We start from the raw sequence: 15,422 nt of genomic DNA, 5'->3' as shown, positions 1-15,422 counted from the left end.
TGCGTCAGCGCGCACGAGCCCGCCCGGCCCGGCCCGGAACCTTCGCGGCCGCCGGGAGCGCGCGCGGCTTCCGGCCGTTCAACCGTCATGGCGGGAGCGGCGCCTCAGGAGCGGCCTGAGGGACGGGATGGAGCCCCCGGGGTGAGTGAGGTTCTGTCTTCCACAGGGGTTCTCCTGCCCCTCCGCTCTGCCCTGGGGAGACCACACCGGGAATATTGTGTCCAGTTGTGGCCCCTTAGCTCCAGCAGGACAGGGAACTGCTGGAGAGAGTCCAGCGCAGCCACCAAGATGCTGCAGGGAGTGGAGCATCTCCCGTGTGAGGAAAGGCTGAGGGAGCTGGGGCTCTGGAGCTGGACAAGAGGACACTGAGGGGGGACTCATTGCTGGGGATCAATATGGAAAGGGGGAGTGTCAGGAGGATGGAGCCAGGCTCTTCTGGTGACAACCAGTGACAGGACAAGGGGCAATGGGTGCAAACTGGAACACAGGAGGTTCCATTTAATGTGAGAAGCAACTTGTTGGGGTGAGGGTGGCAGAGCCTGGCCCAGGCTGCCCAGGGGGGTTGTGGAGTCTCCTTCTGTGCAGACATTCCAACCCGCCTGGACACCTTCCTGTGTAACCTCATCTGGGTGTTCCTGCTCCATGGGGGGATTGCACTGGATGAGCTTTCCAGGTCCCTTCAACCCCTGACACTCTGGGATTCTGTGATTTTGTGATCTCTGGGCTGGTGGTGCCAAGTTCCTGAGGGGGTAACAGTGGCGCAAGCTCCAGGTGTCTCTGTGATGGGAACCGGGGGCTCTGGCGGGCAGGGGAGCACCCACCGGGCTGTGCTGGGGATGCGCACTGAGTGCTGGTGCCTGCTCGAGCCTGGTTGGGTGAAGTGTTGGTTTAGGGTTGTTTTTTTCCTTATTTTACTTTTCTTAGTTGTTTATTACTGTGGGACGTGCCAGCAGTAGCGTTGTGCCAAGGTATCAATAGACTCTAAGTAACCGCAGCAAGGGAGTTATCAGTGATGTTGAATATTGTACTTCTGAGACACTGAGGCAAAAGAACAAAAACAGAATCTCAGGAGCTTAATCCTGGGGGTTTATATGGGTTTATGCTTTTCATCTTTGCTTTTTACACCATGGAACAGATTTGAGAGAACTTGCTGGTACGAATCAGCCTCCCAGAAGAATTTCTTTGGTTGTCCTGTTGCTCATTTGAGTTTTCATGTCTTTCTCTCTGGATTTTATGGTACGCATTGCCACCATGTTCTGGAGCGGGTTGTGCTGAGGGAGGTGGTCTTGGGACAGTGAAACCTCTCACGGATTATAGAACCAACTGTTTTTATTGCGAGAAAAACATCTACAGCCGGTTCAGTTCTGGTAGCGGTTGTGTGTACACACTGCACAGCCAGCAAGGCACCTGCAGAAACCAAGCTCAGAATAAAGGGTTTACTGTGGACTTAAAATATGCCACTTTCCTCAAATGCTCCCTTGTCACCAGACAGTTTGAATTCAGTAAAACTCAGTAAAACCAGGTCACATGAAGAACAAGGAGGAGGGAAGGGGGGGAAAGCCATGCTGCTTGTTTCTCATTAGAGCATTATAGATGATTTGCATAACGGAACTTACAGAGACCTTTCTTGCTTTTCACTTAAACTCACTGCTGGTATTTGAACCCAGAAGAGTTTTCTCTACTTTTTTTCTTTTTTTCTCTACAGTTGCGCCAGGGGAGGTTGAGGTTGGATTTAGGAACAATTTCTTCCCCAAAGGGCTGTGGGGCATTGGAACAGGCTGCCCAGGGCAGTGCTGGAGTCACCATCCCTGGAGGGCTGGACAGACGGACATGAGGTTCTCAGGACACGGGGCAGTGCCAGGGGTGGGGGAACGGTTGAACTCGATGATCTGGAGGGGCTTTTCCAACCAAAATAATTCCATGATTCTACCATGTGCCGGAACATTCTGACTCTAGTCTTGCAATTGGAGCTTCAGTCATGACACTAATACACGACATCTGGATTCAGTAGTTCAGCCTCTGTTACTTGCCCAAACTGTTGCTGTATCCACGTTTCCCTTCTTACAACACAAAGGATGCCACGAGCTTATTTAATACAGGCAGGAGTACAGATTTTCTCGTAGTTGCTAGCATTTCGCTAGCTCAATCAACTGTTGACACTGCCTTACCGCTGTAGGACCTTATAATAATAGCACATCTCATGTTCCTGCTGACAGAACTCCAGGTCCCAGAGGCCCTGTGCCGAGTGCCCGCTGTTCTCCCTGGCCGCTCTCCAAACAGATCTGGCTTCTGTGACCTTCCAGAGGAAATATTCCTATTGCCAGTTTTCCCGTGTCATAATAATAAGCTATTCTAGACAAAAACTTTTAGAGAGGAGATTAAAAAGCTCTCCAAGCCTGAAGCATGTTTTCCTAAATCTCATTGCTGTCACTGTCATGAGACACAAGGAGGAGAGGCTGTTCTTGATGCCACAGACAGCAGAGACATTTGGAGGTTGTTAATACGCTGTGTTTCCCTGACTGGAACCCCCCAGTTGTGTCTGAACCCCACAGGCTGCGCCAAGAGCCAGATTAGGTTCCTCAGCCATATCTAGGTCAGTGTGTGCTTTTGTTGTCCTGGCGACAAAATGACCCACTTTATCCTCATTTGTTGGAGCAGTGGTGAGTGACACTGGTGCGTGACTGAGCACAAAGGCAAAGCTGGCAAGCTTTGCAAGAGTTAATTTACTAAAAGGCATTTCAACTGTGCACGATAAATATTTACTACTTTCTGGCTACGTTTGGACTGGGGTACCATCCCCAAAAGAGCAGCACGTGGCTGTTCCACCTCATGCTCAGAGAACACGCTTTTCCATGTCTCTCTTCCGTGCTGGTCTCATTCACAGCATGTTGCTATTTCAGTTTGTTTCGATACGTGTTTTTGTATTTGTTCTGTAGAGCTTTTCCCAGAAGAGATGCTGCTCTTTTCATATCCTGTGGAAACAGAGGTGGTGCTGTACCAGCCAAGCAGATTCACTCACTCAGAACCACTTTCTGCTTCCCCACTTTCTCACAGGAAACCATCGTCTATTATTTTTGTGGCCTTTTGCCTTTTTCAGGAGACTGAACTGAGCGTGTCAGAGCAGACCAGTGTCAGCCAGAGCAGACCAGTGTCAGCCAGAGCAGACCAGTATCAGCCAGAGCAGCTGCTGTGGTTTTTCTGTTTCTCTCATGAAATGAGATTTAAGAGGCTGATGTGTATCCTTGTCTGTACTCCCTCTGTATCCCTCTAGCATACAGAGGAATAATTAAAGAAAAAAATTAGTAATCTGGGTCTGTGGGCTCCTTTTGCAGACAATACTTGATTAATCTCTGCAATCATCTAGCCAAATAAGAAGAGATTAACCGACATCCTAATCTATCATAAATCAAAAAGGCAGGGAGATGACCTGTCTTACCTTAAGAGACAAACATTACAGAGAGCCTGCATTAGGGTTTAGCCTACATTAGTCTAAATCTAATATTAAGCCCACATTAGAACTAATGGATTTTTAGACTGTACTTCAAGTCACTGCAACCTGTGATGTGCTATATGCATCTCACACTGCATATACCCGTCATTATTACTGATTGCACCAATCCACGCCACTAACGAATCAAAGAACCTTAGCTCAAGCAGTGGGTTGCAGTGGGACCAGAAGCCCTCAACCAGCAGATTTTTGGTTGGAAAGTCGAGATCTGCCAGCTCAATGGAGAAACACGAGTGGCCAGGAGAATTGGAAAAGCAGCAGCTTGCCTTCCACAGGAATGCAGCACGTGTTACGGTTTCTGGTGAGCTTTCTGTAATTTGCAGATCAAAACCAAACAAAATCAAGCAAGCAAATCTTTTTAGGGACATTCTGGATTTCCTCAGGCTATAAAAATGTTCAAGCCTCTAAATATATCAGACCTGTTTTCCTGCATTCCGCATCTATAGCCTACCTGTACCCTGAAGCTAAGATGAAATCACTATCTCACGCTGGTTATTCCTAAAAGGTTCCATTCGCAAGCTTTCTAAAACAATTCCTCCCCAAATTCTCTTTTGGAACATAAAGGACGCAAATAAGGGTCAAGACAGAAAATGTTACACGTGGTACTTTTTCTAGGGGTAGCGTGTGAAAGATGCAAATGCACAAGTGTAAAAGAGAGACCAAAGTTATTCGTAAGTGTTGATCTTAGCACCGCCGCCATCTCCTTTCTGTCAGAAATGTCACCACAGGTGGAGTGAGTAGCAGCCGTGAGTCGCGATGGCAGCAATGGCCGCGTGGGCTCTGGTGTGACACTGTCTGTCTGTTCCGTGAGCCATCAGCCCGCACCAGCTCGCTCGTGGGCTGCTGGTTAAATCCTTCGCTGGGAGGTGAATTTGTGAGCTTTCTAGAAAATATTCTAGATGTATATTCTGATTTCTCACTATTTTGGGAAAGAACTAAAATACCTTAAGAGAAAAACCTTTGCTGCAGCTAAAAGCTGGGTGTGTGAGTCGTAGGAACAGCCGTGCTACACCTGCCGTATAATCCTCGGTCTCGTGTCTTACCGGAACCACTTGGTTCCTTTGAAGAACAGCACAAGAACTGTAAAGCACACAGTTATAGCTAAGGGCCCAAATAAAGATGTGCTGCTGCATAAAGCTGTAATTTTTAATGCTTCTATGTGTCCTATGTGCTATTTGGGCTGACACCATCAGCACTGATCTACTGCTTCAGATTTTGAAGCGCCCTCCAGCCATGAAATAGGCTGCAGGAAGAGGCACCAGGCGTTTGGCAGCTTCGTCACCTGGCGAGTGTTGAAAGGAACAACTTCTCTTGCTCAGGATGTGGCCGTAACATCCCTCTTTATCTTCTGGGTCCTTCCACTTGGCTGGATTCTATAATTTGGTTACTCTTCATACAAAATGTGGAAGAATGCACATACTGTCATTAATAATAAAAGGAAAAGAGGAAACAAGAACCCTGGTTGCTCTGGCTTGGTGCTCGGGTATATTGGCTTTGCCCTTTCTCACATAAGCTCTTCAGTATAGAAATTCTTTCCTTTGGCCTCCCATTTTTCTTCAGTTCATTTACTGTGAAGAATTATTAATGTTTTCTGTAAAATTATCCCACGGGTTTGTTCTTTCTCTTCAAACACAGTAGAGCTGTAGAGCTTTCCCTGTCTGTGAAGCTGATCTGCAGTGATGAAAAAGCTGCAGGCCCTGGGTTTGGCTCGCTCGGTGTAACAGAAAAGGGAAACCTGTCAGTCACCAAGAACGCTGAGGCCAGCAGCTCAACACTTTGCTTTTTCCATCAGGCAACCAGGGCCTCTTGGAGGATTAAACCTAGTACTAAATTTAGCTGCATCTCAGTAGAGTCGGTATCAGGAGTTATCAGATCAGAACATCTTTGGAGGGAATGACGTCTGTCCCGGGGAAGTCTAAGCCCTGGTTTGCTTCTCTCCTGCCCTGTACCGAGCGGGATGTTCTGCAGAGCCAGCACAGCCTGGGACGCTTGAGACAGCGGAGGATTTCTCAAAGCACTTGAAATATCTCCTTCATCAATCAGCCTGCTCGTTTGTTGTTCCATCCAGGTCCCGAGCAAAGCGGATCACTAACACTGAAATGGATGGCATGGGAGAGGAGAATGGTTAAACCACTCCATCCCCCTGGGAAATGCCCAGCTACCGTTTCCATTCGGCATAGAGCAGAGTCTCAAGGAATAAGTGTGTGTCCAGGTGAATTGGGGCTTTGTAGAAGCAGGTCTGCAGAACCCTGTGTCCCTGCAGCAACAGTTCAAATTCGCTGCTTTTGAAAGATCCATCTTTGCTCCTTGGGATGAAGGATGCCTGTCTGGAATGGGACCAAAGACTCCCAGCGCTGAGCCATGGAAATTCAAGACAGGTTCCATATCTCTTGCTATGAAAGGCTTCTCTAAATGAAACTTCATGGCTGTTGTCTTCTCAGTACTAATCCATTCCAGATAAGGTACTTGGAAGGTGAACAGAGCTTTAATTTTAACATACCTTGGAATATTTGTACCTTTTACCACGTTATTTCCATTTAGAACATGCTCAGACACGCTCGGAGTACATAACAAAGTTTGAGCTCTCTCTTCAGTTAGAATCCTTTTGTCATCAGGTCAAGGAGGCTTTGAATCGATTAAGGAGTGTTTGGTTTCTGACACCGGTGAGAGTAAAAGAAACACACGGATTGTGCCGGGGAAATCAGAGTCACTTCACAATTTTTATTTGTTGATGGTTTTATAAAACAAAACTCCCCTTGAATCAGACATCCCATAAACCATTTTTACTTGTGCATGCAAGTGATACATCAGGTTTCAGTAGAGCAGTAGCTGCAAAACCAGACAGCTGAACTGTCAGGCACAGTTCCTGTTGTCTACTGAAGGGAAGGGAAACTCACAGAATTAAGGCACTGTCAAAACCCAAACCCACAAGTCATCTCACCTTTTGTACTGACTTTCACCTGGTTTTATACAGGATTTTTAAAATTTATTTTTAATTAACCGTCAAGGTCCATTTTGGACAGGGACACACACAGAAATAGAAACGCTTTTCTGAACTCTTCCTATTTATATTCCCGGCTGCAAGATGACAGCAGCAAACCTCAGTGCTGGGGATGCCAACACGCTGCTTCACTGGAAGCCCAGCGCTCCCTCCCCATTTTCACCGCAGTGATGCCAGCCCTTGGATGATCGCACTTTGAATAACAAAACCGGCTATAGGAACAGCTTTAAACTAGTCTAAAAGCCAGTACTCGCTAAGCACAACATGACTGAACTGCCAGACTCCTCCCTGAGCCACGCGAGGCATTTCAGACGCTTCACTCGCTGGGCACAACCTGCTTTCCCAGACCAGGAGTTTGGCCGAAAGGGACCTACAGAGGATGATCAGCACCTTCAGCTGCTGTGCTTTTATCAGTCCTTTAATATAGTTTTAATGGGCTGGTGTGAAATCCACTTCTTTAGCCTTGTATCTTAATTTGAGAATGTAGGAAACGTTCCTTCCTGCATCGCATGTGCTGTAGCACACCAAAAAATCACAGCGTCACGCGCAAACCAGCGCCTGGCTGTGGCTGCAGGACCATGCTTAGAACTACCCAATTCTCGATGCAAAGTTTAAAAAAACCCAATTTCACGTCCATTAATTAGGTGCCTTAGCAATTATAAATAAATAGTAATAAATACTTATTTACACTCACACACCCTTCTTCTATCCCACAAGATCACAAACAAACCAGAACCATGCTCTTCCCTAGTTAAATATGATCGAGTTGGAGGTGGGACACGCGACTGGTAACAACGTGCAGCGACGCTACACAACAGTTCAGAATAGTAACAGCACCAGCACGGGGAGCGTTTCACAGCTTCAAAGCTCTTGCAAACACAGACTTAGGTAAGAAAGCGACAATGTTCTATCCATTAAGAATCAGAGGGAATTCAGGTGAGAGAGTTTGGCTAGGACACCAGAATCAATGTCCTTATTGCATATAAAATGTCACATTAACTGCAGATGCGGCAGATGTGGGAACTAGGAAAAATTAGATCAGGCTCGCGTGTTTCCTTGAGTATGAAATACAATTTCCACATGGATCGTGTCTAAACAGTTTGTTATTTGGGTAGACGTCAAAAAGGTCAATGAAATCTCAAAGGAACTCAGGAGCTGCAGGAGCACAAACCATTACCCACATTCATAAATAAACGCATTGCAAGATTTTGCATCCATTGAAAATGCTGCATCATGATTGCGGACAGCTTGGGAACTGGCACCCAGTTATCACCCTGGCACACATTTACAAATCCCTGAAAATATGATCAGAACAGAGACAGAGAGCAAGCGGCAAGCAGCGCACAGAGAGCACAACGGCGTTCAGGGACCTGCCTGGCAGTGTCCTGGCTTCCACCTCTCCTCTGGAGTCTGAGAGAAGGACTGGAGGATAAAGGAGGTCACGGCTGGCTTTGAGACTCAGCTCTGGAAGAATATTCTTGGCCTATTTACTCTGTAGTTACTTTTTTATTCAGCTTTTTTTGCTTTCCGTTTCCTCGTGCCTTCATTTAGCTCCTCTTTTGACTTTGCCGGAGGAGGCGGAGGATGGGAAACCTCATGGGAGGCGCCGTGCTCATCGTGGTGGTGACTCGTGTGTCCACTGGAAACAGAGCCGAAGAAAACCGGGCAAACGAAGTTCTCCACGGGAGCAAAAGGTGAGGCGTGAGAGTGGGTTGCCGTCATGAAAACCTGCCACGCAACAGCAAATACTGCAAGTTAAAGATCACATACACCAGCCGTGAAACACTAACTAGTCAGGAACATTCCACTTACCCCAGGGACAAGTCCCTGTTGCTACAAGACTCAGGGCTGTATCACAAGGATCTCTGGCCATACTGCCTATGCGATTGAGAACCTAGTCTGTAATTTCCTGGGCAGACCTTCAATTGTGGCTTGGGAAGGTGAACACCCCCACTTGAATCCTGTACCCTCTCTCTGGTTCTGTAGATTTGTTAGCAGCGAGCCTGCTGTAAACTTACCTTGCAAATGATCATGAACATGGTGAAAAAGAAGATGAGGTTGGCTTCAGAGATAGGGAGCCAGTGAGTTTGTTGCAGAGTGAAGAGGATCGTGCCGTACAGACTAGCCTTTGTAGGGCTGGAAGAGAAATACAGAGCTTTTCTAGGAGGTTGGCATCGTTTGAATGGTTCTGTAAATTCCATTTTTGGTCTGACAAGAGAATTTCCAGGCTACCTACTTACAAGGACATATGAAGAATTTCATTTGTTTCTGGCTTCCAGACCCCACGCAGCAGTTGCTCCAAATTAGACATCAAGGCAACACCAGAACCTGTGAAACAGGGCAAGCGAACAGTTCCCCTCAGTTTTGTTTGAGGGAACAAAAGGTTCATGACATTCTTCCCAAATTTAAAAGAAGTTTGCTTAAAACAGAGCAGGGCAAACGCTTTGTAGACTCTCTATAAAGCATTTCCTGGTGCAGGGGAAGAGCATTTGCCTCTGGTCCATTTACTGATGCTCAAATGCCCAAACAAAAGCTAAAGCAAAACTGTCTGGGCTGGTTCAACACTGATAGAAAATCCCTAAAAAGATACAGGCAAGGCCAGAGACAGGACACAGGAGAAAGAATTCCTGAATTCCACCCCCATATCTGATAGTGCCTCCAGTTCTTCGTGCCTCTATTAAAGTTAGATGCTGACTCAACTGACAACCATTCTGCAAGTCTGACTAAATAGCTGTGTTGTAGGAGCCCTGATTGATTGCAGCCAGCTGACCACAGCGCTACCCAGCCCGCTGCTGGGATGTGGTCACCTTGAACTTCACCCCCGTCCCTCCCACAGGGCTGGGTCCTCCCTGCCGCATCGCGAATATCTCGCGTTTCACCTTTGACCCATCCGGTAGCCATCATAATGAACCACCCATGGTGGTACCGATGGTGAGCGTGGTGCACCCCAGCTGCAATTTTGCGAACTCTGACCACCTCCTTCATGGCCACAAAGATGAGCTTCACGGGCAGAAAGCTCACGCACTTGTAGAAGAGGTTCATGGGGCAGAAGAATATCAAATACCTGAAACACAAACCACACAGAGTTTAACTGAGCTGAGACATATCGAGAGGATTAGGAGTACCGTGGCATTGGCTTATGTTGGGGAGAAGGAAACGCTCGTTCTGTCATGCAAAAGCACATACAATCCAAACACACCGAGGAACTTAAACCTGGAGTAACTGTGGTTCATCTGTGCACATTTCACTAACACGAGGAAGAAAATGCCCCCAAATCTTCAGCGTGTGCCGCTCCTACTATACGTGGGATCGGTGCAGTGAACGCTGCTTCTGCGGTTTGGCCACAGTTCAGCTGCAGCCGCTATGAATAGAAACACCCGGCGACTGGACCGGGCCCAGCACATATCATCAAACACAGGACAACTGGTCAGAGAAACTGGAAACTAGATCTAGGAATACGAAAGCCTCCAAAACGACCTCACCCCACCTTTTCTTTCCCCAGGTAATCCAAGCGAGATAACAGATGCGTGTCACACAGACAGAATACCTCACACCAGATGGTTCTGTGCACAGCCAGCGGCACCTTGTGCTTCATCAATCAGGTGAAATGCAGAAGACTCACCAGACCGCCGTGGCCAGGATGACACTGGAGTTATTACTGAAGTAATCAATAGGTGATTCTCCAAGCAGCAGATCGGCGAGTATGTAACTTCCGAAGCAGTGGAGCATAGCGCAAAGCCAGGAGGCAAAGGGGCTCTTACGAGACATCTCCACAGCTCCTGTGAAGCAAATTCTAAATGAGGAGATGGATTTGGCAAATGAGCAGAAACTCCAAGACCCTCTAAGAGGCTTGTGGTGCATGTTCTCCAGCAAAATAAGTCAAAGAAAAGTGTGTGTAAGACAAAAAAATGTGTACCCCGTGAAGCCTGAATGAGAACAGGTATTGCCCAATGGTGTGTGTGCTCTGAGCCTGCAGGCCCCCCGTACGCTTCACAAGTTTGTGACTTGGTTAAGAGTTTCTCTCCTGTATTTGCTGCTATTTCCTGCAATTGGAAGCAACAGTTTTTCCCTTGAAATCAATATCTTTTTTTACAGTCTAAAAATAAAATGCATACTAGTACCATTCTCTCCATTGCTTCAACCTAGGTGCCCTCTAGAATTCATGAACAAGCTGTTGAGCTCTTTCATTCATAAGATAACCTGTAAAAATAGAACAGGAATTCTTAACCTTTATTAGAAAGAGGAGGATTCGAGGGTTCTTCTCTGCTCCTGTACTAGTTTGGAAATGCCCTCTGAAGATAAAACTAGACCTTAAACCAGTGTTACTATTTGGTAATACGTTATGGTCCTTCCCACGGCCTCCTATTGCCTTTTTGTAATTCCTCGAGCCATCTTCATCCACCTCTGAACTTCTTCAAGGAAGTCTCTCAGGAACATCAATTCTCTAAGATTGTTTCATCACCTTAAACTGCTCCAGAGTCCCTTGTGCAGCGTTTCAGGTACCAAACTGTTTAGCGACCACTAACGGGCAGTCAAAAGAGTGAGTGCTAAAATGTTATGTCAGCCCTGCTAACAGCGGCCTTACCTTAAATAGCAATATGTGAATCAGCATTTGCTGAAACTCTGACTGCTCAGACTCTCCCGTGCTCAAAGACATTTGAACCAGCTCAAAGCCCCGTGGAGGCGAAACAGCTGCAGCAGCCGCCACACGAACCCGCTTCTACAGGCACCCGGAGTTTAGCTTGAGGTTTAAATTTAGTACCGCTTGTTTTTCTTTGGCTCCGTAGCCATGCGGTCTCCAGGGAGGACATGGGACAGGACTGTCCTGACCCTGATGTCCCGCATCGGAGCTGCAGGAGGCAGCGGTGGGGGAATCTAGTGAAAACACACCCAGCCCTTCCAGTCCAAGTGGATTACGGGGCTCACGTGTTTTCCAAAGCTATTTTCATGAGGGTGGCCTGTTCACCGCTCAGGACTTCGCGCTGAGAGCAGCTGTAAGCGATCGGGCCTCGGAAACCCAGCACGCCTGTTTAGGTGGAGTTTCAACACCCCAGAGTGTAGATCGTACAGCGCCGAGATCTCACAACGGGAGGATTTTAAATCCATTCCAAAGTGGGGCTTGGGTTTCTGTTGGTTGATTTTTTTTCTCCTCAGCCACGGGGCATTCAAAGCAGAGCACGGAAAGTGCACACACTACCAAAAATAAATACAGAAGATGGCATTTGGAAATGCCCGAGGCACGGCCGGGCTGCAGCGGCGCAGGGAGCGAAAGCCGAGCTGCAGATCTATCGATCTGTACACAATAAACCCAAGAGAGCAAACAAAGCAACATCTGTTTGGGCGCCTGAGAACAGGTGACAGCGTGGCCTGGAAGGTGGGAATAAACAGGTTTACTGACAGTGTATCAATAGGAGGGGAGCATTGCCACACAAACAGAAAAGCCGGACAACTGGCCGGGAATGTAACGCTGAGCCCTGGGACAGCAGCGAAGAGGCGACTGCACTTAAGTACTTCAGCGTGGTTGGAATCTCATCTTAAATAAAACGCAACAATCATTTTCAAGATCAGAGCGACTAGTTCTTGGGGTTTCTTTCTTCTTTATGTGTCGCGGTTGAGACAGACAAGCGACATGGACCAAATTCTTTCAAGATGAAAGTAATAGACGCCATTTATGGCTACAAGTGCATTTTTATACAATTCTACCAGTTCATGTGTCTTTTCACTATTGGTTACAAGTTACAGCACTAACATCTCATTGGTTAAACTTGCTATCATCCGTGTTATTCTTCTGTCCCCTTCTCTCTCACGGGTACATCTCTCCTCTCTCACGGGTACAACTTTACTCCCATCCTTCACAAGGGTAAATCTTAATATCTCAAGGCTGATCTCTACTCTCATATTTTCTGTCGAGGATTCCACAGACCCGCTGCAGTTTCCCACATTTATATTTAGACATATATGCCAGATCCTCCCACAAAGCACCGCAGCGGAGCGCTGAACCTGAACCCGGCCCCGCTGAGCGGCAGGGCACGAAAACAAGGGGTTTGTGCCCCAAACCGCAGCGCTCCCGCTCGCCCCCCGCCCCTCACACGGCCCCTCGGCGGCGCTTCCACCCCCGGGCCCGCCCCCGGCGCTGACTGAGGGCGCGGGGCCGCACTCACCCGGCTCGTACTTGAGGTAGAGGATGGACACGATGAAATAGGCCGTGTCGAACAGCGGGAACACGGGCAGGGCGGCGAAGGCGGCCGCCAGCTCCCCGAGCTGCAGCGTCTCCGCCACCTCCATGTCGGCGCGGCAGGGCCAGGGGCAGCGCCGCCCGCCCTGCGGCCGCCCGGGGCTGTGCCAGCGGCGGGGGCGGGCCCGGCGCAGCCCGGCCCGGGGGGCGGACCCGCTCCCGTCTCCTGCGCGACGCTGCGCGGCCGCGGAGCCGCCCCCGGGGAGCAAAGCGCCCGCCCCTTCCGCTTCCGCCGCCGTTTCCGCCGCCATGATCGGGGACCTGCTGCTCTGCGGGTACCGGGAACGGGGCCGGGGCGGCGGGGCCCGGCGGGGCGGCGCCTCGGTGCCTCACGGTGTCTCCGTTTCTCTTTCCCCAGGACGCTGCTGCTCAACGCCGGCGCCGTCCTGAACTTCAGGCTGTGAGTGACGGGGGGGGGGAACGGGCGCCGGTTTGGGGGGGGAACGGTCACCCTCCGTGATACCGACCCGGCCTCTCGTTACCCCGCAGGAGGAGGAGAGACACGGAGGGGTTCGGCGAGGAGTCCCGGGAGCCCAGCACCGGTAACGGGCGATCCGCAGCCTCACTGCTCTGCTAAATACATCCAGGAGTGGGCGTTTTCTGAAGAAAAACCTCTATCAAAGCATTTTTTCAAGGCACCAGAGTCCAAGTTTAACCCCGTTTTGTGTGGCTCTGAACGACTCTTTGCCTGGAGCTCATAAATTGCAGCGTAATATCCGTTTCTGTGCCGTTCGCGCCCAAGCGCCGCCAACCTTGGGTTCCGCGGGCGCTTTGGGACCGCGGAACGTGTGTTGTGAGTGGAGGCGCTGGGTGTTCTTGAATAGCGCAACCCTCTTTTATCATGTATCGCTTATCCAGCCGCATGTCATTCCAGCGTGCTTGGTTAAAACCCCAACATCCAGCTTTTTATTGTCCAACCTTTCCTGTGTATCTTTCCCTGAGTTGCTTCCGTTTTTCAGCAGAGTTTAAAACGTGACTTGTCACCCCATTGGGGGTATTTTTCACCTCAAGGACTCTTTTGATTTGTAGGTGACAACATCAGAGAGTTCCTGCTGAGCCTCAGGTATTTTCGGATCTTCATTGCCTTGTGGAACGTCTTCATGATGTTCTGCATGATCGTGTAAGTAATGCCATGTGGCACCTTGTCATTTGTTTACGGGAAGCCATACACATTGAGTTTTTCTTGCATATATATTTCTTTCCATATCTCTCTTTCCCACTCTATTAATTCATAATTTCTTTTTACTGGTTTATTTTAATCTTCAAAGAGACCTTGGTTGAGCTCAGAGTTCTTTGCTAACGTGCACACCAGTAGTGCCTGAAAACCTTATTTGCCAGTGTGTAAGTCACGTAGCTTTAGAGACAGCGCTCCTGTGGGTTGCTTCGGTAAAACGTCATTTGGGGCAGCGTTTCAGTGTCACCGGGGGGATGTTTTTCATTTTAGGGGGTAAAAAAAACCCCACAGAATGGAATCAGCCTTGAGAATAGTCCGTGAAACCGTGTGGCGGGGCTGGGCTCTCACTGCTGGAGCTCTGGGGTGTGATATATGGGGGGCAAAACCGCTGGCCAGATGTGCTGAGCTGCAGGGGCATTGACGCCACTGGGGACGGCTGTGCCCGCTTCTCATCTGCTTTTCTTTCTCTTGCACCCACTAGGTTGTTTGGATCCTGAGAGTCATCCACAAATACATCCGTGACCTCGGAAAAGACTTTTGGCTGGAACCTCCATTTTCTATAAGGTCAAAGATTTAACGCGTTCAAAATGCAGCCCTGGGATGGTGGCACCAGCTCCTCCCGCGCTGAGCGTCGGGACACGTTCGTCCTGGGCCAGTCGTGTAACGACTCAGTGCACGTTGGTTCTCGCTGCCGGGGGATTGAGCCTTTATGCCCCTGAGCCAAAAATCTTCAAAGTTAAACCATTTACTGAAATAAAGAGAAGTTTCGGTGGCTTTGCTGGGCTGAGGGCAGCGCTGGGGCGCAGGGGAACCGCAGCGTGATGCGGAGTGCAGTCCGACCGCCGCGGTCGGTCCCCCCGGCCCGCGCTGCGTCGCTGGTGTCACCGCTGCCCAGGGCACCTGCAAATCGCACCTTCGTTCTCATTTTTGGGAAGTTGAGCAAAGTCTTGGGGTAACTTCTCACTGTTCTGTTGTGCTGGAGAAGTGGAAAAAGATGCTTAAGAAAAATTGGATTCTCATCTTCTCACTGTTTTTCCAACAAAATGGTTTTTTAAATTATTATTTTATTTTTAATCACTATTTTGAATAGGAACAATAATTCTGTAAGCCACTCCTTAGGACTGGTTTTGGAATAATCCTGGATTTGGCTGAATAAAGTTGTTCTATTTAAGGCTAAAATGTATATTTGATGTTGTGTTTGTGCTGCTACAAGAGAAAGTGACTCAGTGTTGATGTGTTTTGAGACACTTTAGCGAGTCTCCTCCTCTGGTTCTGTGTTATTTGTTTGGCCTCTTGGAGCAGGAACTTTTCCTGCAGCACCACTGGGGTCATTTCAGGTAAATGCTGCGGGGGCTGCAGGAGCCGCCTCACTGGAAGGTTTATTGCACAGCTGCTGTTGTACCAAGTCCATACAATACAAAATACAATTTATAACATAAAAATGGGTTTGTATTAGAAGCTTCTCGCTTTTTTCGTCGTGCTTTCTTGAGCCAGGGAGACAAGC

The 15,422-nt window shown here is 48.7% G+C and overlaps 2 protein-coding genes and 1 long non-coding RNA gene across 6 annotated transcripts; 2 read left to right on the top strand and 1 right to left on the bottom strand.

Annotated features, from left to right (window-relative positions):
* The first annotated feature begins 17 nt into the window (after positions 1-17).
* LOC308049543 lies at positions 18-10,164 on the top strand. Its single transcript, XR_013923305.1, has 3 exons — positions 18-141; positions 8,061-8,203; positions 10,012-10,164. It is a non-coding gene; the product is annotated as an uncharacterized lncRNA (long non-coding RNA).
* TMEM38A (transmembrane protein 38A) lies at positions 6,210-12,932 on the bottom strand. Of its 3 annotated transcripts, none has more exons than XM_080359228.1 (7): positions 12,671-12,797; positions 10,631-10,709; positions 10,132-10,288; positions 9,389-9,573; positions 8,750-8,837; positions 8,528-8,645; positions 6,210-8,237 (listed from the first exon to the last, which is right to left on the bottom strand). In XM_080359228.1, the coding sequence occupies exons 3-7, from the start codon at positions 10,275-10,277 to the stop codon at positions 8,016-8,018; spliced, it is 759 nt and encodes a 252-aa protein (XP_080215354.1). In that variant the 5' UTR covers positions 10,278-10,288; positions 10,631-10,709; positions 12,671-12,797; the 3' UTR covers positions 6,210-8,015. The 3 variants fall into 3 exon arrangements, with proteins under 3 accessions (XP_080215354.1, XP_080215355.1, XP_080215353.1); XM_080359229.1 differs by having other exon boundaries at positions 10,631-10,690; positions 12,671-12,717; XM_080359227.1 differs by lacking the exon at positions 10,631-10,709 and having other exon boundaries at positions 12,671-12,932.
* Positions 12,933-12,941: 9 nt separating this feature from the next.
* Positions 12,942-15,095, top strand: SMIM7 (small integral membrane protein 7; the record flags this gene model as incomplete). Of its 2 annotated transcripts, XM_080359232.1 has the most annotated exons (5): positions 12,942-13,019; positions 13,103-13,144; positions 13,234-13,286; positions 13,774-13,864; positions 14,400-15,095. In XM_080359232.1, exons 1-5 carry the CDS (start codon positions 12,994-12,996, stop codon positions 14,413-14,415), a joined length of 228 nt encoding a protein of 75 aa, XP_080215358.1. In that variant the 5' UTR covers positions 12,942-12,993. The 2 variants fall into 2 exon arrangements, with proteins under 2 accessions (XP_080215358.1, XP_080215359.1); XM_080359233.1 differs by lacking the exon at positions 14,400-15,095 and having other exon boundaries at positions 13,774-13,868.
* Between the last annotated feature and the right edge of the window lie 327 nt (positions 15,096-15,422).

The sequence above is a fragment of the Nesoenas mayeri genome (genome assembly GCF_963082525.1).
Source record: "Nesoenas mayeri genome assembly, chromosome: 25".
In the NCBI taxonomy this organism is placed as follows: Eukaryota; Metazoa; Chordata; class Aves; order Columbiformes; family Columbidae; genus Nesoenas; species Nesoenas mayeri.
Note: the sequence above shows the minus strand (reverse complement) of the source record. Positions and strands in the feature narration are given on the sequence as shown.